Source organism: Rhamphochromis longiceps, linkage group LG3 (assembly GCF_057381845.1).
Source record: "Rhamphochromis longiceps isolate RC_006_pf linkage group LG3, R_longiceps_female_GT1.1, whole genome shotgun sequence".
NCBI lineage: Eukaryota > Metazoa > Chordata > Actinopteri > Cichliformes > Cichlidae > Rhamphochromis > Rhamphochromis longiceps.
The window spans coordinates 60,245,651-60,272,006 of record NC_140559.1 but is presented as its reverse complement, the minus strand read 5'-3'; the positions used below and the strand labels follow the sequence as shown (position 1 = coordinate 60,272,006).

At 41.5% G+C, this 26,356-nt stretch overlaps 3 protein-coding genes across 4 annotated transcripts in view; 2 read left to right on the top strand and 1 right to left on the bottom strand.

The window, feature by feature from the left end:
- Positions 1-26,356, bottom strand: part of LOC146675501 (protein NLRC3-like) — a 507,908-nt gene that overhangs the window by 220,491 nt on the left and 261,061 nt on the right. The gene's annotated exons all lie outside the window — the stretch shown is intronic.
- LOC146675517 (ribonuclease inhibitor-like) overlaps positions 1-26,356 on the top strand; it is a 159,106-nt gene that overhangs the window by 97,845 nt on the left and 34,905 nt on the right. The gene's annotated exons all lie outside the window — the stretch shown is intronic.
- LOC146675522 (uncharacterized) lies at positions 3,751-5,766 on the top strand. Its single transcript, XM_085400550.1, has 6 exons — positions 3,751-3,786; positions 3,903-3,974; positions 4,075-4,193; positions 4,297-4,357; positions 4,478-4,572; positions 4,683-5,766. The coding sequence occupies exons 1-6, from the start codon at positions 3,751-3,753 to the stop codon at positions 5,764-5,766; spliced, it is 1,467 nt and encodes a 488-aa protein (XP_085256676.1).

The following is a 26,356-nucleotide window of genomic DNA, read 5'->3' as shown; positions in this document are numbered from 1 at the left end:
TTTATGCAGTACATAGTAACAGTGTGGCTGAGTCCTCTGGTTCAAATCAGTTCCAGTACATTTGGAGATGTAAGTCTTAACCTTTCACATGCATCGGGAAGGAAAAAACATTTAATCTTCACAGTACTGCCGAAGTGCAGCGATACATTGTGAAGTGCACATTTCCATTTCTCATACAGTACCGAGCAAAAGTCTTGAACCACCCCCTTATTTTTTCGTGTTTTGCCAGGTCAGTCTGTGTTAACGGTGTTATTAACTGCATTCTTCAACTAAAGAAGTGAGAACAAATGATGTGGGGTTTTGTTTTTTGCAATAGGCTGCAAGTAAATGTGTACAGATACAATTTAAAATTGGTTCTTTGTTAAGTTTTCTGGTCCTTTCCGTGACTTAGGGTTAGGGTTAGTCTAACACACTTAAAAGCTGTTTACAGTCAGAATTTATAAAACTATGATTGTAAATAAATTCAAACAAGTGAGCTTTTCTCTTTGTGCTGAATATCAACACTGTGATTTCTTAGACTGTAAGCTTTACTTCAGCACAACCAGTTGTAGAAGCTGACACTCCAAATGTCTTTGATAACAAGAAAAAAAATACCTTTTCAGTACACGGCCTGAAGTTCTTCTCTGACATCTTCTGCCATCGGCTTTGTCTGCTGCTTTAAAGACAATAAACCACAAAAAGATGATTTAGTCTCTTTGTCTGTGTCATGCAGCTCGAATGTGTCGTGTAACGATGTTGAATAGCCGTCGTTATCCCTCTGCTGTGTCAGTAGGATTGTACTGTACAGCATCTCATTGATATGTGAGGAATGCTAATGTAACACGATAACAGACTTACATCATTAAAACATAAAGGACAGGAGATATTTAGATATTTTTATATTTATATTACATTTTATAGCTGACGGATATTACTAAATAGATAGAATTTACTAAATAGCTGGATGAACATGAAAAATATGTCCATAATCACAAATGACCATGAGAGCCAGTAGAATTAATTCAACTGGACACTCGAAAGACGTCCTTAAATGCTCTTTAAGTGGCAGAACAGACGAACAAACAGTTAATCGCTTACTTGAGATGAAATCTGCTCAGCTACTTTGAAAACAGCTTCTCACTGGTTCCTCCTTTAACAGGATGACGGCTCAGGGGTAAGGCCATCATGCAGTCCAGCAACCTTTATGCTTCTGCTTTGATTCACCAGGAACTATTAGGGAAACCTTCCAGGCATAAACACACAAACATTTATTAACATGTTCCACAGTGTTCCAGTTTGATTTTCTCATCCTGTGGACAACAACGAACAGAGATGCAGGTTTATTGTTAACTTTTGTAAGGTTTATTTAGTGAACATATCCAGCTGCAGCTCCACTGTGATCCTGAGCTGGATAAGCACTTAAGAAAATGTGTCAATAAATGGACATACATCAGCTTACTATATTTATCCAAACAGACGGGACCAATAATGCTTCACTGAGTCAGAGACTTTAACGTCTCTTCTATGTAAGAATGTCTCGTGCTGATAGACCTGCAAACTTGACAACAAAGGTTTTTCAGACTGCATGTAGCTGTCCTCTATGTCAGCTCACACATTTACATTCATGTCACACTTATTTCTGCTTTCCCATTTTATAATTATTACTTACATTTTGATTAGATACCTTGAGTTTGTAAATGATCAGATTACATAATTGGAATACAATGTATCCAATTCAGGGTTGCGGGAGGATGAAGCCTATCCCAGCTGATACAGGACAAAGACAGGCTGCCAGTTATTGCAGGGCTAACACAATATGTGTAACAGAAAATCCACTTAAATGTTTGATATTTCTTATAATAATCATAATTATGACTATTATTTAAAGGTTTCTTTATAAATACATTTTGATTTTTTATAACCTCTAAAATATAAACCTGAGCTGTTTCAGATTCTGACCTCTGACCTCACTGCAGCTCCCTCTTGGAAGTACGTCTGCTTCTTGTCTTCCCCCAGTGTTGACCGCCTGCCCTTGATATCACGTACTGTACCTGAGGAACAAAAAAGGACAAACACTTGCCTTCATTTAAGAAGTACATTCATACAGAGGTAATCTATGGAAACACACTAGTTCACCCTTTGGGAAAAAGCAGTTCCTGTGAAACATTTCTGTAAATGAACATCATGTGGAGAATGAATGAAATGAGTTCTTCAGGTGACTCAGCAGTCCCACACTGACAAATGAAATCTAGTTAAACTATTAAGCATATTTGCTCTTCTGAAATCTGTGTTAAACAACAACAAACATAAATTAGTAACAAAAATACAGCTGAGTAGAGGCTTTACAAACCACCAGCAGCCATAATGCTAAATTTTAATCTTCAAATGTTTCTGAGCCGTCTTGAACCTACTTTTAACACATTAAAGTCCCACAGTCAATGCAGCCTGACTCAATCCTAGATGTTCAGCACACAGAGACACAGAGGTACCGTTTAAAGTTTACAGAGTCTGGCAGTCTTTGCATGATGTCCACGTCATTGTACGTTTCTAGCTGACTCTCAGGTGTGACAGGTGTGCCAGCAGGAAAGAGTAATAATAACCTGCATCCTGAGGTTTGTCATGCAGGATTAAAGGAGCCAGGCTTTGTTCACACAGCTGGGATTGTATTTTACACTGACCCTGGAGGACCCTTCACGTCAATTCCCGACGCGAGGGGGGTACCCTGCGCGTCCATAAGTGAAGCCGAGTGAGCCTGACCATGCGTCACACGTTTGACGAGTTGGGAGTGAGAACGTGTTGCCCTCTCACACTGCAGGCCAACTGGTTTCTCCCCTCTTCTATGGAACCAGCTTCCAGACTTGGATTTGAGAGACAGACACTATCTCTACTTTTAAGAGAAGGGTTCAAACTTTAATTTTTGCTAAAGCATATAGTTAGAGCTGGATCAGGTGACCCTGAATCCTCCCTTAGTTATGCTGCAATGGGTGTAGGCTGCTGGGGATTCCCATGATGCATTGAGTATTTCTTCTTCAGTCACCTTTCTCCCTCACTATGTGTTAATAGACCTCTCTGCATTGAATCACACTTGTTATTAATCTCTGTCTCTCTTCCACAGCATGCCTCTTGTCCCATCTTCGTTCTCTCACCCCAACCACTCCTGGCAGATGGCCGCCCCTCACTGAGCCTGTTACTGCCGGCGCTTCCTCCCTGTTAAAAGGGAGTTTTTTTCCACTGTCGCCAAAGTGCTTGCTCATAGGGGGTCATATGATTGTTGGGTTTTTCTCCTTGTGTATATTATTTTAGAGTCTACCTTACAAAGTAAAGCACCTTGAGCCGACTGTTGTTGTGATTTGGTGCTGTATCAATAAAACTGAATTGAATTGAAATAACATAAAAGGACATAATGCTGCAGGTTGGCTTTCTTTCTTTTCTGATTCACCAGTTTGTATGCATCTTTTCACAGGAGTGACCTAAGGACGGCTGTAGCCTACCCTTATTTACTTATATAATGAACAACATATAGTGTAATGTAGTGTAAAATAGAGTGTTTTCTTTTAATTTAATGACATAAAGCAGGGATCAAATGTTTCCATGGTGACTGTTTTAGAATTGTGCATTTTTAAATCTGCATCAGACTTGAAAAAGAGCTCATCTGTGCAAGAAAAACCATCAAGTCAGGAGTATTTTCATATCTACATTTGATCTTACACAAGTTTTGAAGAGTTTTGGAAAGTTTCTCTTCCCCAACTGTGATAGAACAGCAGCGTTTTAATGGAAGCCAGTAAAGGGATCTACAAACCCATCAGGGTATGTGACACTTTTTGTTTTTACTGCATTTTTGAAGAATTTGATGTAGTTTTAAAAAGCTGACAAACTGAGAATCAATTTAAGTTACAATGAATAATTTCTTATTTCTTTGACAGGTGCTGTTCAACACACCCATATATAACACAGCTGTGGAGATCTGCTGGTATCTACCAGGTTACAGGGCTCAGGTAAGACCCAGATCCATCCAAATCAAAACTGAGATAAAATGTCAGGTGATTTCTGAAGACCTGGGAGTGATGCTGATTAAATGTCTCCTTTTATTTTTAGATTGCAATGATGACGGAATTCCTCAGACTTCAGAAGGAAAACCAAATACCATCAAGCCTCACTGCAGAAGATATGGGAGATCTTTTGGTGGAGAGGAGCAAAGAGACAGTCAGAGAGCAGTGAGTTACTGTGACACCTACAGACCATCCACCTCACACCTGAAACGGTTTGTGCTGAAGTGTAAATGCTGAGAGAAAACCTCTCTTTTGTTTTCTTTTGAAGACTTTGGGAGTTTGAATTGGAGGGTTTGGAAGAAACAGAAGCCAAACCTCTTCTGAAACTGGTAAGACTAGAAAACTCACAAGAGTTTTAGTCATTTGGAGATCTTTTTTTTTTTTTTTTTTTTACTACAATCACATAACCTCTCAACAAAACTGCAATGTAAACATGCTTTCTGTTTCAGGTGTGGGCAGTGAACACAATAAATAAAATGAGGGACATCGAGTTTCAAGCCCGGATGCTGCTGGAATTTCCAGAGGCCATACCTCCTAAATTTCAGTGAGTCACCTCTGACATAAAATCATTAACAGTCCAGCTACAGTATTTCAAAATTTCTGTTATTTTTTTAAATAGGTGTAAAAGATCATTCTTATAACTTTATTCTGCAGAACACCTAAGCTCCTCAGCAATGTCAGGAAGTACATTGACCTCCTTAAAGAGAGGCAGCAGGACGCACAAACCTCCAAACTGTTCACTGCAACAGACGTGGTGATAGAGGTGGTTCCCCGTGTCCTGCATGGCTTCTGGAAGCTTCCTTCTTACCCCCTACTGAACATGTCCTCCCAAAAATTGAGCATCCTCTCCACCAGTGTAACAAAGGCCACTTTGGATCGAGTGTCCAAATCTCTCCTAACAATGGAAAACCAGACCATCTTCTCAAGGTCCATCAGAGATGACATGGTGCAAAGTATCCTGTCTGAAGTCAGAGAGAAATATTCAGAAAAGATTCTGCTGAGCCACATTGCAAACTTTGCACCAGGACTACTCAGGGCAATTTCTGATGTAGCAAAGACGAGCATATGCCAGATCTTCCAGCCCCCTTGTGAAAGTCCAGTAGTGTCTGATGTTCTTCCAACTAAAGAACCTCATCCTGAAGGTCTGCTGAAGTCAGATGTTCTTCCCACTTCCCAACCTCCAGTTGAAAGTTCACGAATTGCTGATATTTTTTCCACTCATGAACCTTCTTCTAAAAGTTCAACAAAGGCTGATGTTCTTCCGACTAAAGAGCCTGCTTGTAAAAATCTGCTGAAGCCAGATGTTGTTCCTCCTAAAGAACCTCAAGAACCTGCTTGGGAAAGTGTTCTGAAGTCAGATGTTCTTCCTACTTCCGAACCTCTTTTTGAAAGTTCAACAATGGCTGATATTCTTCCCACTGGAGAACCCGCTCGTGGAAGTCTGCCAAAGTCAGATGTTCATCCTACTAAAGAACCTCTCATTGAAAGTTCATCAAAGGCTGATGTTCTTCCTACTAAAGAGCCTGCTTCTGAAAGTCTGGCAACGTCTGATGATCTTCCTAGTGAGGAACTCCCTTCTGTATGTCTATCCATGTCTGAGCCAGTTGTCTCTTTTACTAATAATTCAGAGAAGTCTGACAACATTAAAATCAAGGAGAAAAAGAAGAAAAAAAAGGGCTTCTTCCAAAAATTCAGAGCCCTGTTCTGTTGTTGCTTCAGACCCCAAGAAACTGACTGATTTTGAGAATCCAATCTGTTTGTTCTAACTCTACAAAATCAAATAAAATGATTAATCAATATTTTTTTCCATGAGTCTGCATCTATGATTAAAGAATATTTTTCCTTCAGATGTTTATAAGGGTTCTCAAAATACCTCCACAAGTCCAACAATTGTTAACATATTAGTGTTGTTATCTTTAAGAGAATCTGAACTTATTCTTACTCTTAACATATCAACAGCAGTAACTGAAACCAGTGCTGATTTTCTAACACTGGAAAATAACTCAAAATGTTAGAAATATTCCAGTGTTAGAAAATCAGCACTGCTCAGTGTTAGCCATTGTTAATCTTCAAAACTGACGCTCACAGTTCATGTGGTTTCTTTCTTTCTCTTGTCTTTCACTGCTGTGGTCACCTACTTCCCCACTCACCTACAAACAACACCCTCTATTTCTCCATATTTTCACAACACGATCACGCAAACACATCAGCTCAACGGCAGCACATTCACAACAGCCTCCCAGCACGCACAGACTTGCAGGACACATAAGCAAGCCACGCTTGTTCATATTAGTGAATATTCACACACATAGTCAGACTTATGGAGTCTCTCACCACACTTCTTTTTCTCTTTCTATTTATAAACAAGGGATGTTTCCATATTCTCTCCACCTGTCTAAACGAAACACCCAGCATACATCATTAGACATACACGCACAATTAAGGGCATGCTGAGGTTTGTCACATGGAATGTAAATGGAGCTGGCACCAGAGGAAAGAGGTTAAAAATATTTAACCAGCTTAAAAAACTACAGGCAGATGTTGTTTTATTACAAGAAACTCACAAACCTGTCACAGGTTTAAATGAACTTAAAACACCTGAGTTTCCTAACGTGTTTGCAGCCGGTTATAATTCTAGACAACGGGGAGTAGCAATTTTAATACATAAAAATGTTAATTTTACAGTACTCGATACAGTTATAGATCCAGAGGGTAGATTTCTAATTATTAAACTATCAATATTGAACAAAAAACTATGTATTGTTAGTATATATGGTCCAAATGTTGATGAACCCTCATTCTTCCACGGATTTTTTAGTGCACTCTCTGAACACCTTGATTGCACACTCATTCTTGGCGGTGACCTCAACCTTGGACTAAATGAAGAAATGGATAGGCTCAACACAACAGGAACTCAGCGTAATTGGCAGTCCACAAATATAATCAAACAGTATATGAACGACTTTGGTCTTTGCGATGCATGGCGCTCTCTTCACCCCACCAGTAAGGAATATACTTTTTTCTCGCATGTTCATCACTCTTACTCTCGTCTGGATTATTTTTTGGTCAGCAGCTCACTGCTGTGTGACATTTCAGACACTGAGATTCATCCTATAGCTGTCAGCGATCATGCTCCTGTATCTTTAACACTAATGCACAAGAATAATACTACGCCAAGTAAAAACTGGAGATTTAATATATCACTACTTAAAGATGAAGACTTTATTAAATACTTTAAAAAGGAATGGACTTCATATTTAGACTTTAATGACACTCCCGGAATATCTGCTTCTGTTCTATGGGAAGCAGGGAAAGCTGTGATGAGAGGTAAAATAATTTCTTTCTCATCACACAAAAAGAAAGAAGAAAACAAAAATATTCAGGAATTAGAAAAAAACATCAAATCACTAGAAGAAGCCTACGCGTCCCACCAAGATCAGGAAACATTGAACAAAATATGCAAAACAAAACTAGAATTAAATGAAACTATTAATAAAAAAACACAATTCCTTATACAAAGACTTCGCTTGCAGAATTTTGAACACAGTAACAAATCAGGTCGATTTCTAGCTAACCAGCTAAAAATAAATAAAGAAAAAATAACTATATGTGCTGCTAAAGATTTATCGGGGAACACAATATATGATCCTGGAAGAATAAACAACATTTTTAGGGATTTCTATGAAACTTTATACTCACCACAAATAAACCCATCTAAAAATGAAATTGATCTGTTTCTTGACAACGTAACTCTTCCAAAATTACTAGACAGTCAAGCAATGGAACTGGATTCGCCACTGACGCCAAGTGAACTCCAGGAAGCCCTGATAAGTATGCCCAATAATAAGGCTCCAGGTCCAGACGGCTTCCCTGCAGAATTCTACAAAGAATTCTGGACAATTTTGGCACCAGTATTCCACAGCATGTTGCAGGAAATCGAGGAAAAGGGCAGACTACCACCAAATATGAATTCTGCCAACATTAGTCTCCTGCTAAAACCAGGCAAAGACCCTTTATTTCCCTCAAGCTATCGTCCAATTTCTCTTTTAAATGTAGACCTTAAAATAATCTGCAAAGCTCTCTCAAAGAGATTAGAGAAAATGACCCCCCTCTTAATTCATCCTGACCAAACTGGTTTCATAAAAGGTCGGCACTCCTCAACAAACACTCGTAGATTACTTAATTTAATAGACTACTCATACGATAAAAACATCGAAACCATAATATTATCTCTAGATGCAGAAAAAGCATTTGACAGAGTTAATTGGAAATTTTTACTCGCAACTTTACACAAATTTGGTTTTGGAAACTCTTTCATAAACTGGATAAGAATATTATACAATTCCCCAACGGCTCGTATCAGAACAAATGACCAGACATCCTCCAGCTTCTGTCTCCTGAGGGGCACCAAACAGGGATGCCCACTCTCCCCTTCACTTTTTGCAATTTTTATCGAACCTCTAGCAGCAGCATTTAGACAGGCTACAACAATTAAGGGCATAACATGTAAGAACATAGAACATAAAATCAGTCTCTATGCGGATGATGTGTTGCTTTTTCTGCAAAACACACAAACCAACCTCTCTGAGGTAATTACTTTAATAAACTGGTTTTCAAGAGTTTCAGATTATTCAATTAACTGGCCAAAATCTACAGTTCTCCCCATTAACTGCTCCTTCCATAATTCTTCCTCTGCCCCACTGCAATCCGGAAATATTAAATATTTAGGTATTAATGTCTCTCCTAAGCTTTCAGACTTAACTAAACTAAACCACATCCCACTTCTAAAGAAAGTAGAAGGCGATCTGACTAGATGGAAATCTTTACCCATATCACTCATGGGAAGGGTTGCCACTATAAAAATGATGATCTTGCCAAAAATAAATTACTTATTTTTGATGATCCCTAACAAACCATCACAAGATTGGTTCAGATCTCTGGATTCATATATTTCCAAATTCCTTTGGAAAGATAAACCCCCGCGTATTAGCTTAAAAACGCTACAAAGAACCAAGGATAGAGGAGGATTAGATCTGCCTAATTTTCACCAATACTTCTTAGCCAACAGGCTTCAGTTCATCTCAGAATGGTTAAAACATACCTTCTTAGTTGAGCCCTGGCTAGATGTTGAACAGGCACTATGCAAGGATCTAGAGATTTCAGACCTACCATTTATTAGCTCAAACATCAAAAGACATGAATGCTTTAAAAGTATCAACATCAGCTTTTCTCTAACAGCATGGTGGGAGTTTCTAAAAATAACGGAGTCTTCATTAATCCCATGCAAACGTACACCTATCTGGAATAACCCTGACATATTACAAAACAATAATATGATTAATTTCCCAGAATGGAGTTGTAAAGGAATTAAATACTTAGAACATATATTAGAGGGAACAGAATTTATTCCATTTGACAGACTAGTTGAACAATATGGGATCAACAAGACAAGGTTTTTAGAATATCAACAAATTAAATCCATAGTAAAAAAGAAATTTAACCTCAGTCAAGTCGAATTACAAACACCACCAAGTGCGGCACATTTTTTTACTCTTAAATCCCCCAAATTATTATCTAAAATATACAGAACACTTTCTAAATTAGATGAATCAATATCCCTTCCTACTGCAAAGTGGGAAGCAGATTTATCAGTCAACCTAGACCAAAACTTCTGGTCTCAGATTTGCTTAAAAACTTTCAAATTAATTAAAAATCCCAGTCTGCAATTAATACAATACAAAATACTTCATAGAGTGCACTATACAGGTCATCGGATGTTCAAGATGGGCTTTATATCTTCCAACAACTGCTCACACTGTCAAGGCAATACACCAGACAATTACATTCATGCTCTTTGGTTCTGTCCACCAGTGCAGAAGTTTTGGCGTGAGATATGTGAAGACTTATCAAAGTGTCTGAAATGTAACATTCCAACTTCCCCCTTAATGTGTCTACTGGGCAGCTTAGATAATGTCACTTCAGAAAAGAATATAGCCCATATGATCTTCACTGCCCTATGCATAGCCAAGAAAACAGTCCTCATGAACTGGAAAAATAAAAATAATCTTAATTCTAACCAATATAGAAATTATCTATTAGATTACATTAGTCTTGACACAGCCTCTGCCACCACATTAGATCAATTGCTCTGGGCCCCTTTTATCAGCTCCATCACCTAGTGGGGGTGGGGGGTCATAGTTTGGTCCCGCCTTCACTGTTGTGATTGGTGAGGGGGTAGGGACAGGCTTAGGGCGTCGGGGGGTTCCCCGGAGGCATCTTCCTTGGGGGGCTCAACCCGGGGTAGCGGTCACGTCCGGTTGGGGGCTCTGTTGGCTCTCAGGTGACTGTTTCCTCGCGGCTGCGTGCAGCGGGGCTAGGGGAGGGTCTGTGCTGACGGACGTGGGTTACTGACCTGGCAACCTGGCTGCCCCTGGGTGGGTCCGGGATGGGCGTGAGGTTCTGGGGGCGCTCCGTCTCTGGGCTGGGGCCCGGGCCGGGCCTCGGGGGCTTGGGTCCTGGTTGGTGTGTTGCCGGGGTTGTGGGCGGGTGGGTGCATGGGGGCCCGGCCCTGGAGCAGGGTGCCGCCGGTGCGTCGAGCCGCCTGGGGGGCTCTTCATCTGGTGGGGGGGATGGTCACATCTTGCAGGAGCTTTCTTCTCTTCAGGAACTCTCTGCGGGAGGGGGAGATACAGGAGAGGTGGAGGAAGATCTCAGCCTGGGCGTTTACCGTCTTATGTAGTCTGGAAGATGTGTGGATGGTGGGGTGGGTGCAGTTTTCTCTGTGGTGGGGTTGGGTGGACTGTCCAGGGCTCTGTGGAGCCGGAGGGCGCTACTGCACTGGGCCCCGGTCTGATGGGCCTGGGCCCCCCTTCCCTGGCGGGTCGCGGAGGGTGGGGGTGCCTACTGGGGTCAGCGGGGGAGCTGGCCCCAGGGAGGGGTTACCTGCCCCTCCCTTCCTTCCCTCCCCATCTCCAGCTGCCTCCCTCTTCCCGCTCCTCCACAACCACCCACACATGCAGGGCCTTGGAGTGGGGGTATGTCACCAGGGTGCAGAGGAGGCTACCCCCCCCCCCCCCCCCTGTCCCCTTCTGGCTGCCTCTGCCTCAATTTTATCCCACAACTTAGACATTCACATTATTCACACTCTCATTACACATACATATAGGATCTTGGGGGTGGGCACAATCACGGAGTCCAATTTACCATCAGGGTGTATACCTCGCCCCTGACGTCGTTGCCCACCTCTCAATTTTAAATACACTTAGTCATTGAGGGCTAGCAGGAGGGACTATGCGCTTACCTGCTGCTCCATGGCAGGTAGCTCCATGCCCTCCTGGGTTTTAATTGCACCTTAGAACACATATGCATCAACACTACAATGAGCGGGTGGAGGGAGGTTTGGAGTCTTCTCCCACCCCCATTCTCTGCGGCCTGCTGGAGCGGGAGGGCTAGTAGGAGGAGTTGGCCGTCCGACTGAGGTCTGGGGTGTGGGGCCTCCCTGCTGCTGCGGAGTCGGGGTGGTCTGCCTCTCCCCACCGCAGGGAAAAGGGTAACAGCACCTGGGTCTGGGTGCAATTCCCCCCTCCAGGGACAAGGGTACCTAGACCCGGTTTGTAGAGTACGCTTGGGGAGTGTGATTGTGTGTACAGCGTCTCTTTATGTCTGTCTCCACGTTGGTTGAGTGTGGAGTGAGTGCATATGAGAGCATGAGGGTGGGAATGGATGTTTGTGTCTGTGTGTGCCTGTATGTCTGTGTCTATATGTCAGGTTGGGTATCAGACGCCACCTCTCTGGGGACACCTCAGGCCCTCCAAGGTTTGGAGGCCTATCTCCACCCACCACCACTTCCCCTGCCAGTGGCGGACTCCCTCAGGTGTCGGTGTGTTGGTGGTTCTTTGTGTCTGGGGGTGGGCGTCCGGGTACACACCGGCTCACTCCTTGGCGGCCGCTTGTCGGGGCCTGGGGCCTGGGGCTCGCTCGGGCCCCTTTGGAGGTGGGGTGCCCCCGGCCTCTCGGCCTGGGGCTCGGTCACTCAGGCGCAGCTGGGGGCCGGCGGAGCTCACGGGCGCGTCACTGCAACTCCCCCTGACTTCTGCTCCGCGGCTGCTGGGCGAGCCCTCATCTGGGACTCTCCTCAGCTCTTACTGGAACAGTGGCGCGGCTGCCCCTCTGTTGGTCTTCCATGGTCTCTTGTGTTCTGGGGGCCTCTGGATGTCTGGAGTTTTGATCTCCTCCATACCCGCTTCACACCCTGGAGGACGGGGCTGTGGCCCCCCCACACTCCCTAGCAGATCATTACATGGAGAAACCTTTGGAATGCAAGCATGCTGATCCACACAGGTATGCACACATGGGTATTCACAGACGCGGACTAAAGCTTTCTTGGCCACTACCTCAAAGCACACTGTGCGCTGTCTATCTTGCGTGCTGCACAATATCGTTTATTATTTAGTAAATATTGATATCTATGACTAGCTAGTTTATTGTGATGGTACTTTGTTTTCTCTATTATTATGTTGCTCTTTGTTGTTTGCTGTCTTCTCTGTTTGTTTGTTTTTTGTTTGTTTGTTTTTTTTCTCTCCATACAGGTGACCCAGGAGTTCTTTTTTTTTTTTTTTCTCTCTCTCTCTTCCCCCCCCTTCTCACCGTCTCTTCTCCCCTTTGGTTTTCTTTCTTTCTCTCCCCCTCTTTCTCTCATTCATTCCCCCTGTCCTATTTATTAAAAAAAAAAAAAAAATGACAAAGGATGAACTGAAGCTCTGCCATCACGTAATGTCGCATACTGCTGTTTCTGATGTCATTTAAAAAAAAAAAAAAAAAAAAAAAAAACTGACTAGGTTACTTTTAAACATATAACACTGTCAAAAGTGTTAATTTAACACTCAACAGTGTTGTATTTAACACTCAGAGGTGTGGACCCATATAGACACTCTCTAGTGTTAATTTAACACTGGAGATTTTGCTGTGTAGTTATACAAGTATAACACACAGTGAAATGTAGCCTGACACGCTCCTCAACATGTGCAAAAATGGGGGGAGGGGGGGGGGGGGGTAGAGGAAGAACATTGTATATACATATAGTATATACATTGGGTGAATGTGCAGTAGTAGCAGCAAGCAGGTGAATTCTGTACATTAATATGAATAGACATCTGACTATTTTAGAGGATAGACAATATAAACATATTTAAAATTAAAGGAATTTGGAATGTACATTGTGCATTGGTTTAGAGTGTCTGGAAGAGAGTCCTGTCTCAGTCAATTATAGATGATGTGAGAGGGCGGGTGTGTGTGTGTTTAGGGCCCGGATGGCTTGGGGATAGAAGCTCCTCTTGAGTCTCTCTGTCCTTGCCCGGATGATGCGGAACCTTCTACCAGATTGCAGAAGTTGGAACAGTTTGTTGCCAGGATGGGACGGGTCCTTCAGTATCTGCGCTTATTTTGGCCAAAACGCCAGAATCTCAGGTTAAACCTCCCAAAATTTCAACAACCACCAAACAGCTAAAACAGTAAATGAGAGCAGGAACACGGATTCTGCACAAAGACGTAAACACAAAGCCCGGAGCCGCCGACGCATCAGAATCAGTGAGATGTGACTTTCTCACCTGACTGCACGGACACGAGCTGAAAGCCGACAGCTCGCTGATTCTGATGTTTCGGCGGCTCCGCGCTTTGTGTTTACGCCCTTTTTGCGCTGATTCTGAAGCTGCAGGTTTGATGTCTCTCCAAACAATATTGAGTAAACCAGCAGCAAAAGAAGCTCCAAACTACGCTTCACATAAACATCGTCATGAATTCCCTCTGATTGTTTTGCTGCCACCAGGATAAAATCACACTTCATGCACAGCTCTCTCTCTCTCTCTCTCTCTCTCTCTCTCTGTACTTCAAGAACAGTTTCCTGTTTTCTGCATTATTCGCTTGCTTGTTACGCACAAGTCTACCGTTCTTACAGCCTGTCGGCAGCTTTTTTTTTTTTTTACTTACTTCCGAAAACAAAGCCTCGTTTCTGCCGTTCAATACTGAACAAATTTAAACTTTTTAAAATGATGCAAAATTGCAAAACGCTCAGCTGTGTCTGTAATCAAACCTCTGTAACTTTGCTCTGCTTCACGTCAGCAGCATCAGGTAATGTTCATATGTTCATTAATGGTTTTCTTTTGTTTTTGATGTACTGCAGAATATTTGTATAACATCCCAGGCCAGGAAAACCTTCATGTTTTTCTGTTTGATCCTCAGCTACTTTGACACAAAGGCATCTGCTGTGACGCTCACACCTTTGATAAAGTCTCACAAGTGTCAGATTTATTTTTATAGATATAAAAATATAGAAATGTACTGATGCATGACCTGAATTATAATATTTCTGACTGACTGAGGCAAAATTTCCCCGATTCAAATTGAATCAAATTGAATCGAATCGATTCTAGACATGAGTGACGATGCCAGCCCTAATATGCATGTTTTAATAAAAGAGATAATGTTGGTGTTTCAGTCATGTAGTAACTGTTAGCTTTAACTGTACAAGGCTTGTTAGACATAATGAAACACATCGTACAGACTTCTGGATGTTAGACTATAATTTTTATTATGATTATTAATCTTGAGTCTAAAAAGTCAGTCAAGTATATCCAGGATATCTTTCTGTTAACTGGATTCACTGACCCTAACACTGGGACCAGGATAAGCGGTCGCATGGAGCTGGTTTTCAGCTGGTTACCAGCTGAAAATCTTATTATTTAATTAATTTAATTAAGTTATTTAATTTTTCTAATTTTTCCTCCACATTTCCCCTGAAATGAAGGGATTGTGTTGAACATGCTTTAGTTCCTCACATTTTTCTGCATCTCTTTGTTCAACCCCCTGAATTAAAGCTGAAAGTCTGCACTTCAAACACATCTGAGTTGTTTCATTTAAAATTGATTTTAGTGTATGTACAGAACCAAAATCAGAAATTAAGTTCTCTCTGTCCAGATATTTATGGACCTAACTGTATAATCTATACAGCACGTAAAAAATGCTGTAAATAAAGAAGTCTGTGAAAATGTGGCGCTTCCAGGTCAATTTAAACTGAAGTGATATAATCTTCTCCCCACAGTTTGAGTTTGTATTGTCTCAGCTGCAGACAGACTATGACATTAATATCATTAGTTATTAATATTATTAGTTATAAAGGACACCTTCCTGCCTTTGTCTTATTCATGATGATTATTAGTCGTCTTCTAATGTCCACAAGTCTGTATGATGTGTTTCATAGTTTCTAACAAGCCTTTTAAACTTAAGTTACTGCATTGCTGAAACACCAACATCTGCTTATTGAACAAAACAAAAACAACCAAAAGACCACACATCTGATTTTATTTTTATTTTAATAGACTTCCAAAGATTATACCAGATAACTGGCCTCAGAATATAATTGAATAAACATGTTTAAAAACGATAACCTAATCCTGTCTTGACAGGCTGAGCTCTTCAGTATCCACCAACAGCATCGTCATGCTGAGTCAGACGTTTCTGCTCCTGCTGGAAATACTCTTCCTCTTTCCACATTGTACCAAATGTTTTTAAATGTTAGTTTCAATTTAAAATTAAAGATTAAAAAAGTGTAACACATGATGCAAATGTAAACAAAAGCCCCTCTGCAGTATCAAGTCTGCATGGCACAGTGACACACTTTAGGTGATCTTCATCCTTGGGAAAAGTGCTGTCAGCTATTTCCCAGTCCCCTGGCGTCTGTGCTGTTCACAGAATCACAATTCCATCGCTGAACTTCCTCTCTGCACCGTCGATTAGAGCTTGGCACGCTCCCTTCATCCTTCTGCTTCTGTTCCAACGCCGCTGAAGAATTAGGGCAAAGCACATCGTACACCCTAGTTGTCTTCCTCAACGTCAACGTTGAATCTCTTTCACTCCTTCTGGTTGTTTGCTGTTCAAAGGCTCCTCTCGACGATCTTCTGGAAGCTCAGTAGCACAGCTCACTGTGGGATGTCTGCTGTGCTGAAGGTGATCTCTGCTCCTCTATGATCCTCCTGAAGCCTCTCTCCAGGCCTCAGCTTCCATCTTGTGGATGATCTCCTTCAGTCACTCCTTCTCAGGGCACGTCACAACATCTGCAAGTTAAAATATTGACACTCCTCTTTTGCCACACGGCTCTCGCCATGTGTCAACTCCACACAGTGAGACATGCACAAGAATGTTGCACATTCTCTCTGAAAAATTCTCCAGGGTTTCTCTTGGAGCAGCTCCACTCCAAACCTGTAACCCTGTGTCAAAGAAACATTAGTCAGTGGTTAAATGTTAAGATTGTTCAACTCCCAGCTCCACCCGGAGCCTGTATCCTTGCCTGTAGACAAAACTCTGTAAGTTAAAACAAACTTCACATTTGCAAACAACTGTAGCTCATAAGAGTAATAAAGTATTCAGCATCACAGAGACAAGTATCATTGCAGGTTTATTCTAAATCATTAAACTCCTGCTTTTGTGCCATAATTTCCTCCAAATCATCGATCATCTCAACTTCATCCCACATTGTAATCAGTGACTTTCCTTAAGTTTGTCGCTCACTTATTTCATCACTATGAGCTCAATAGTGGTCAGATAATGAGCCCCGTTTTAACTATTCTATAACCCTGCACATCTGCTCAGTTGTCACTTGTCTGTCTGTGCTGAATCCTTTACAAGCACATTAGAGAAACATTAGCAGTAGCATCCTAGGTCAGGCCTGGGTCACCAGACTCCAGAGGTGCTGTAAAAGGTCATAAAGTTAACACTCTGCTGTAAAAGAAGTAACACTGGCTTCAACACAGGATGTCTCTCACACTGTATTCACATCTCCACTGTAATATTCACATTCCTCAACAACACAGTGTAATTTCATCACCAACATACAGCCTGTCAACACAGTTTCCTTCACACAAAAACTCAGTAATCCTGTGGTAGAAAAACATTATTAAGTTGTGTCCTGCTGTAAATCACATGATCAAATCACATGATTAACCCTCTGCTCTAGAAAAGTAATGTAAATGTTAGCGCTGCGCAGGTGTGTACACACTTTCTCACAGTGACGTCTGCATTGTGAGTAATACAGGATCATGAATAACACACTGCTGTTAAATTCACAGACACACAGAAAATTTACAGCTAAAAGCTTAAATTTGCAGAGTTCACACAGTCATGTGACCCAAAGTTTCCTCCTCTGGTCTCCTCCTGCTCCTGCAACAAAAGACACACACAGAGATACATCCACCCCTTTGTCACATCTGGGTGGGGGTTAACCTTTGCATAGTGGTGTTAAGTCAGTCAACTCTTGTCAGCTTTCAGCAGTCCAGTCAGTTCCCCATTTTTACTCATTTTTTATTCATTTATTCATTCAGTGCTGATAGTGGAATCTATCGTCGCATTTCGTTTCCACCCTCAGCAATATGACGCCATTTCAAAAAGAAAAAGAATTTAGACTGGATCACCGCTGAATCCTTTCAGACAGGGACTCGCTTCCTAATTGTCCCAATAAGTGGCTTTCTCCTGAGCCCGTTTTAATTTTGGAGAAACTCACTTTGCAACCGTTTGCAACATGTTGTGTAGTTCTTCCTGTTCAAATGTTCAGATGTGCTTTAAATGACAGAGATTTAGCAACAAACTTTCAGTGCACTGTGAAAGTAACAGAATAAAAAGGAAAAAAAGAAAGAAAGGCCTTGTTAAGTCATGACACGTGTTCTTCATCCCAGGAGGGGAAATCATACCAAACCTAACTGGCAGGTTCAACTTTGCAACAAAAGACAAATCATCAGCCAGATTAATCTCAAACATTCATCCACTCAGCCACACACCTCACACCACACAACATAACCCTGTTGTCTCATCACATAACGAGTTTCTTCTCATGTAACCAAATGTGTGCCATGTTAAAACTTCTTCACACATCAGAAACTCAACAATCAGCTCACTCATTCAAGACCCCTCATCAGCGTCCTGTTTTCTCCTCTATGATGCAACCATCTGTCCTCCAAAATAATGTTCGTCCACTAGTCTATGTATCACTTTCATCTTACTAGTGACTTGGACAAGATGACAAACAGAATCTCATGCTTCATGAGTCAAATTGTTGTCGTGTTGAACAGATTCATGTACTGATCGTCTCCAGAATGTTAGAAGAGCTTCAATGAATCATTAGAAACAACTTACAGCTGCACAGTTGTGTCAAACCAATCTTTGTGTCATTGTGGGATTTTTGTGTTTCTACATGTGACACACGTCTAAAACATGCACACAATTTGAACACAAAACATTTGTTACCACAGCCAGATGCTGAGAGCCATTTACTTGTAGTCCTGTGTCTATATATATGTACCATTAGATGTTATTGGAATGAAATGATTGTCAGCTTTGATAGTTTCATGTATGTATGACGGTGAAAAAGCCGTCGGGAAGGAAACAGAAGACATTTCAGAGGCTGCAGCAGATTTCTTTGATTTGGGGCCTTTTTCAGCTTTATTGGACAGAGCAGTGAAGATAAGTGACAGCAAGGCAGAGGGAGAGAGAAAGGGGGCGTGGCCCGGGTCAGAATCAAACCAGGCCAGCTGCTCTCCACCTCGTGGCACATGGTCACCTGCTCATCCTAGTGAGCTCCACCAGCAGCCCTTTCACACACTTTACACTGTCAAACACTGTGTGTGGACCTCAGCTAACAACAGGCTACATTTAAGTCTGGACTACATGCTTTTATATTGAGGAGATTTTTCACTGTTTTTATTCCATCAGCAGCTCAACATCATGAGCAGCTTTGACATAAAGACATCAAACTCAAGCTGACTTTAAACTACTTTTAATACAGGGGCTCAAAAACAACAACATCTTTATTATATATCAGGACAGAAAGTCATTTCATCTCAAATGGAAAACAGCTTTATTTGGAATAACCAGCACTATCAACTGGTTTGGGATCTCCACCAGTTTCATGTCTTTACAGCTTCTCCAACAAAGTTCCTGTAAAATCAGCAATTTTGTCTTTATTGGTTTGATAGTGATTGATTATTCAGTCCCAATCATCTAAAGAACAAAATGATGTTTCTATGAGTCAAAAAGCTCCAGATGTTGTCGGCTTCACAAAGAAAACAAAGGACTTAAACACAAAGTGTTTGGAGCCAAAATGTTCCCAAGCTGCTCTTTTTGAAATGGCAGAGGTACAGTGGTGTCTAACAGCACACTGTGGAAGGCAAACATGTTATTGTTGGATGAAACTTCATGAATCCTTTGTAGATTTGAGCTGTTGGAGCCTTTCTTTTCTCTTCAGGTGTACAGATGCTGAGGAGGCAGGTGAAGCAGGTGGAGCTGTTGTGATGCTGGCAGAGGGTGTGTCTTAGTAACTATGTGAGGCAGAACTGAATCCAACATTGTGGATGTGTTGATGTTGGAGCCATTAAGAGTCTCTGGCCACACTGTAGGATTTCCCTTTGATTCACTGTGGGGGCATTTTGGAGTCTGTCAGTGAAACTCTTCATATTTGTGTTTGACTCCAGTTTATAGAAACAGAGAAATGTGTCATGCTTTTGTTCGGCCTCCACAAATACACACATTTGTTCATTGGTTGGACTTTTTGTAAGGAGACACATTGAAAACCATGTTAATAAGATCTTTTGTTTCCTGTGGATCCGACACAGAGAGTGGACTTCAGACAGAAAGCGTGGAAGAGATTTTAGAGGCCGTGTGTGGCAACAGGAAGTTTCTGTGTGTTTGCTGATCTTACATGTGGAAAACAACACGTGATGTTTGTGGAGTTCTACAATGATTGCAGCTGCCGTCATAGGTAACTCTCGCATTTAAGTTCATTTTATTAGATAGTTAAGTTTGAAACAATAAGTAGTTGAAACAGGGGCGATTCTAGGATCAGAGCTTTGGGGGTGCTGAGCACCAGGAGAGCTGCCCAGCCAGGCAAGATAAACTTTACTTGTCACAATGAGACTTCTTCCCCATCTCTGTCAGTCCCTGCATCCCTAAATGCCTCCAGTTGTCCCGAGTTCTCTCTGACTGTCTCCTTGGTGCATTTAAACCCCTGTTCCTCCCTGTCCTCATCGTCTGTTGTCTTCGTCTCCGTTATCAGTCATCATAATTTTACCATCTCTGTGCAAGTCTGCAAATTTCTTTATTAAATCATGAGATTCTTAAATTCATCAAGTCTCTCTGTGCCTGGGTCCTCGTCACAACACATGACATCACTGTTTTGTACATTTTAACACAATTTAATCCCAACATTTGTGAAAGAAAAGCAAAACACTATTTTTGAAAAGTCTGTAACAAAACCATCAAATCTGATGAAGGTTATTTAAATGCTGCAAAAGAAGAATGGATTAGCATAAAAGAAATACATATCCTAACCTTAATTACTGGGGGAGAATAATGAATGATGCTCATAGTGAGTAAAAAGTAAACTGAGTGCATTTTTTGGACAGAGATTCACTTTTAATGTGTTTGTATAATATAATACAGATGCATAAAAAAACACTCCCGAAACAGAATAAATTATTACAAATAAATTATTACAAAATATTTAAAAAATATATATAAAAATGGAGGCAACTTTGCCTGTGGTAGAAGGTATACAACGTATGAAAAAATCTTTACTGCAGATGCTAATTTTACTAATTTAATAATACTAATTTTGTGTTGTAAGATTTATGAGTTTCATGCTTTCATAGTGGTCCTTAGGAGAGCTTGACATTTTTATCAGGTGGTCCACACTGTAAAAAGTGTGAGAAACACTGATAAGTGTCTGTGTGCTTTTGGAAAACATTTAAAGCTGCAGTACAGAATCTTTGAAACAAGCTTAAAACATTTTTAGAAACAGAGCTTCTGCTTCTCTTTACAGCTCCTCACTCCACCAGGGCTGTTTGGCGCTTTCTGATAGTGTGCAAATATGGTGCACGTACTGCGGCAGTCATACAGACAACTGGACGGTCCAAAAGTTAGCCTACCTATTACTGGCTGAGGTTTTAGTAGAGTTGTGGCTGAAACACATAAAAATATATAATTAATTTTAATCTCCCCGATCAATGATCATGTTATGTTGAAATGTTGTTAAAGAGGGTCAAAAATGTTTCAACCCAGTTTGTTTTGCAGATTCTGTACAGCAGCTTTAATATAGGGAGGACACAACTTCCAGATTGTGAGTAAAATCAGGTTTTTTTCTCTTTGTCAGTTTAACAGTTTCTGTTGTGCCTGTCACTGCTCCCTGTCTGTATGCTTACCTGGTTCTTCCTGACCTTGTGCTTCTCCTCATGTTCCTCTCTTTCCTCTCTCCCTCTTTGGACTGACAATCATACACAAATAGATTGTATTCAATTAGATGAAAAATTACATTAATATGAAAAAAATACTATAGGGCTTTGGAGCGTGATGTCACGGGGGTGGGCGTGGAAAGGATTTTGGCCCGATCTGCCATTTTGGGGGTCTAGCGCAAGTGAAAAGGGAGCGAAGGCACACACAACAGCCATGGTTCGTATTTGCTGTGTGGTCGGCTGCAATGTTCGATCACACGACCGGCAAGAGAATAAGCTTGAAAATGGTTTATCTTTTCATTCTTTCCCAACCTGGAAGCAACATGAGGCAGCTCGTGTATCGATGTTACCAAACGAAGGCGTCCAGCCTGGATAGCAGCTGTGAGACGAGCTGACGTGCAGTTCTCTTCCATCTCCAAATATCTGTTGGTGCTCCAGACATTTTCATTCCGGTAAGTTCTAAATATGTTCATATCTCTCTTTATAGCCTATTAGTTTTATTTTCTATGTGCTCTGAGGTCATAGCAAATTAGAACAAACATCCTACTGAGTGATTTTGCAGAACTACCTTCTATTTATAGAGTTGCTAATTATTTGGCATTATTGCAGCAAACCAGCCTATGAAATGGATGAAACACATCGTGACTGAGTTCCAGCGCTACACAAGGGACCTGCTTCAAACATACCACCATGCCAATCAGATTACTACTTCCATGTGAGGGTGAAGAGGTGACCCTTCTGGATAAGATGGTGAAGGTTTGCTGCGTTTTGGTGAACAGTGTGGTAGTAAAACCAGGGAAGAATGAAACCTGCTCCTGTTAAATGTTCTTAAGTCTTGTGCTGTTAAAATTGCTGTATTTTTTTCAAAAGATACAGTAAATAAAGTAATGTTAGTAGTGGGTGATATCATGTAAACACTCATGATTTTGTGTAAACATTTTGTCATTTGTAAACTATAAATGACATGGATTCTACATTGGAACTGATGTGATGTTCTATAAGGTGGTTTTAATAAAATAAAAAAAAGAGGCAAAAATTAGTTTGTTTCTTTATTCAACTTTTGAACAGTGGGACTCAGTCAGTAGATATTCAGTAAATGCAAATTATTTACACGGCAGTGCACTACAGGCATAAATCTAGACCCCTAGATAAAACATTATGGGTCATTCCCACAACCCACAGCTTTACTGTGTTCCAGCAAAGTATCCAATAGCAGTGACAACTCCTCCAAAGTAGTAGGTGGGATTTTTCTGTTTTGAGGACAGCTCCTTTTACCTGTCACTACAGATGGTCTGTTTATGTTTTGATCAAGAGCCTTTTTTTGGGCAGCTGAAGAGGAGAAGTCCATCTTATGGCCAACCTCTGGCTGTATCTTGGTCATATTACCCAGCAAAACCCAGTATGCAGGTTCATCTGTAACAGTCCTTGTGCCACAGATCAACACTGCTGCTTCTACATTAAACAGAAGAGCAGCGACATGGCTGCAGGTCTCTGCGACTCCGGCCTCACAGCTGCAGTGGGCGGCTTCAACCTTCCCTGTGATGCTCACAGTGACCCATGGCTGCAATGCTGGTTCATTCAGTCTTAGAGTGCAGGACCTGAAACACACACAGACAAAGTTCATTTAAAGACAAGAACTATGAGCCAAGGCCGACGTAAATATGTTTAATCTACTTTATCATAAATGTAACAAAGTGTTTAGAAAGTTAGCACATACATGTCATTTTTCATTTCTTTATGTGTCCATCTATAGAACGCTGCATGTTATAGTCTAAATCTGCCTGTTCTCTGTCAGAATCCTGCCTGCAGAAAATGAACCTAAAGCATGTAATGCAAGGATGTCATCACTTTCAAGATGGAGAAAGCATAAAGTGACAATTATGAATCACTTAATATGATAAGGAGATTCTGCAGGTCATTAATCAATGTATAAAACTAAAATAAAATGTATTTTTAGTGACACAGGATACAAACATGGAAGCAAGATGTATAATTAGGATTATTTATAATAAATGTGAATTAATTAGTGCAGTTTCTTTAACCATAAAGAATAACTAAATCCTTCAGGACAATGTCACATCAATGCACTGAACTCAGTATGTTATCCCTCTGACAGTCTCCACATGTTCTCACTGTAATTTCCCCTCATGAATGAATTTATGCTGCACTAATGTGAATGTTTGCAGGGAAATCAAACGCATTTCACACGCAGTACTTGAGCTGACTTACCTTTGTTTGAATGACGACTTGTACGCGCTGACTCCACAGACAAGGTACGAAAATATGTCAGGCTACGTCAGTAGCGGTTGGTCTTCAGGGTTTCTACTCCACGGCCGTATTTCATACAGGTCCACATTTCCAATGCACGCTATTTTCTGCAAGTACCGCTGCTTCGCCTCTGGATGCAATCGGTCTCTATACAGTTCATTCTCTTTTGAGAGGCTCTTAAGCATCTTTCTTGTAGTCGTCGTTCCAACACAGTGTGTTTGTTTTGATTCGTAGACCCCGAAAATGGCGCTGCGCTCCCACAATGCATTGCGGCGTGACGTCAACTCCAAAGCCCTATTAAGATCACTAACAAAAAGTCCTCTCTCAGTGTACTTTCAACCAAAAGGCAAATAACCCAACCACATAAAAGATATAAATACTGAAACACTGATCCAACATTATTCTTGATTGACGGATCATTTGATTTTACACTTTTACCTGAATGTGGCTCCTTTTTTTGGAAAAAACTTCCTTATATCCATTATGAACCTGGCTGTCTCTCTCTACACAAACACACACACACACACACACACACACACACACACACACACACACACACACACACCAGGAGTTATAAGGTTAATGGGCATCCAAATCCAAGATGGCGCCGCGTTTGGATGCCCTGGTGCTTCAATGCGTTACTTCTGTTTTGTTTTTGTGCATAACTTCTGTGTCTGGGCACTCCTCTGGATATTCTTACACCAGAGAAGAGCTTCTTAACTACAGGACTACAACACCTGTGGATTTACTTCCAATATTTGTCGCATCTGCGGCAGATTTACTGCAGACTCTGATCAGGAAAGTGAGACGCCGAAAGAGAGGAAAGCGAGCCGGCGCACTCGTGCGTCTGAGGAGACGCGGACTGCGAACTGCTCTTCCTGGGATCTTCCTTTCCAATGTACGCTCACTCAGGAATAAGATAGACGAGCTGGCCCTGATGAGAAGCATGAACAGAGACTTTGCCTCCTCCTGTGTCTTATGTTTTACGGAGTCGTGGCTCTGTGAGGACATCCCGGACTGCGCGCTCAAGCTGGAGGGCTTCCATCTGCTGCGCGCGGACCAGCAGGCCTCTCTCTCTGGTAAGACCAAAGGTGGATATGAGGTGCCGTAAGGGACATTATTACTGAAACGCTCTCACACACATTACTGAAACGCTCTCACACACACTACTGAAATTTTACCTCTCACACACACTACTGAAACGCTCTCACACACACTACTGAAATTTTACCTCTCACACACACTACTGAAACGCTCTCACACACACTACTGAAACGCTCTCACACACACTACTGAAACGCTCTCACACACACTACTGAAATTTTACCTCTCACACACACTACTGAAACGCTCTCACACACACTACTGAAATTTTACCTCTCACACACACTACTGAAATGCTCTCACACACACTACTGAAACGCTCTCACACACACTACTGAAATTTTACCTCTCACACACACTACTGAAACGCTCTCACACACACTACTGAAACACTCTCACACACACTACTGAAACGCTCTCACACACACTACTGAAATTTTACCTCTCACACACACTACTGAAACGCTCTCACACACACTACTGAAATTTTACCTCTCACACACACTACTGAAACGCTCTCACACACACTACTGAAATTTTACCTCTCACACACACTACTGAAACGCTCTCACACACACTACTGAAATTTTACCTCTCACACACACTACTGAAACGCTCTCACACACACTACTGAAACACTCTCACACACACTACTGAAACGCTCTCACACACACTACTGAAATTTTACCTCTCACACACACTACTGAAATGCTCTCACACACGCAACTGAAATGCTCTCACACACACTACTGAAACGCTCTCACACACACTACTGAAACGCTCTCACACACACTACTGAAATTTTACCTTTCACACACACTACTGAAATTTTACCTCTCACACACACTACTGAAATGCTCTCACACACACTACTGAAATTTTACCTCTCACACACACTACTGAAATGCTCTCACACACACTACTGAAATTTTACCTCTCACACACACTACTGAAACGCTCTCACACACACTACTGAAACGCTCTCACACACACTACTGAAATTTTACCTCTCACACACTCTACTGAAATGCTCTCACACACACTACTGAAATTTTACCTCTCACACACACTACTGAAACGCTCTCACACACACTACTGAAATTTTACCTCTCACACACACTACTGAAACGCTCTCACACACACTACTGAAATTTTACCTCTCACACACACTACTGAAACGCTCTCACACACACTACTGAAACGCTCTCACACACACTACTGAAACGCTCTCACACACACTACTGAAAACGAAGAAGATTTCAATTGAACAGGAAGGTATTTTAGCTGCACAGGAAGGTGAGGAAAAACAAATAACACATTAATGCACAGCTAACACCACGGTGATGTCTACAACAGTCTGTTAGAGGTATAATTGAAAAATATTTTGCCTTCATCAGTGACTATCCAAACATTGCTGTAGCGTAGCAGCCTATTGCAACAAGTCGGGGCATCCTGGCTATGCTAGCTGCCCGTATAATCTGGAAAGACTGTGTCTGACAGTACCTCATCTACAATGAAATTACATCGGATCCTTGTCATTTTTTACATACATTCTTTGTTGTTTGAGGTGAGAACCAATGAAGAAGATGTTGAAAGATTTTTTGAAAGATACTTGTGCTCTGCAATGTATTGGAGCGCTCCAAAATGAAAATTCGGACAATATCAGACAAGAGCGGCTATATAGAGAGC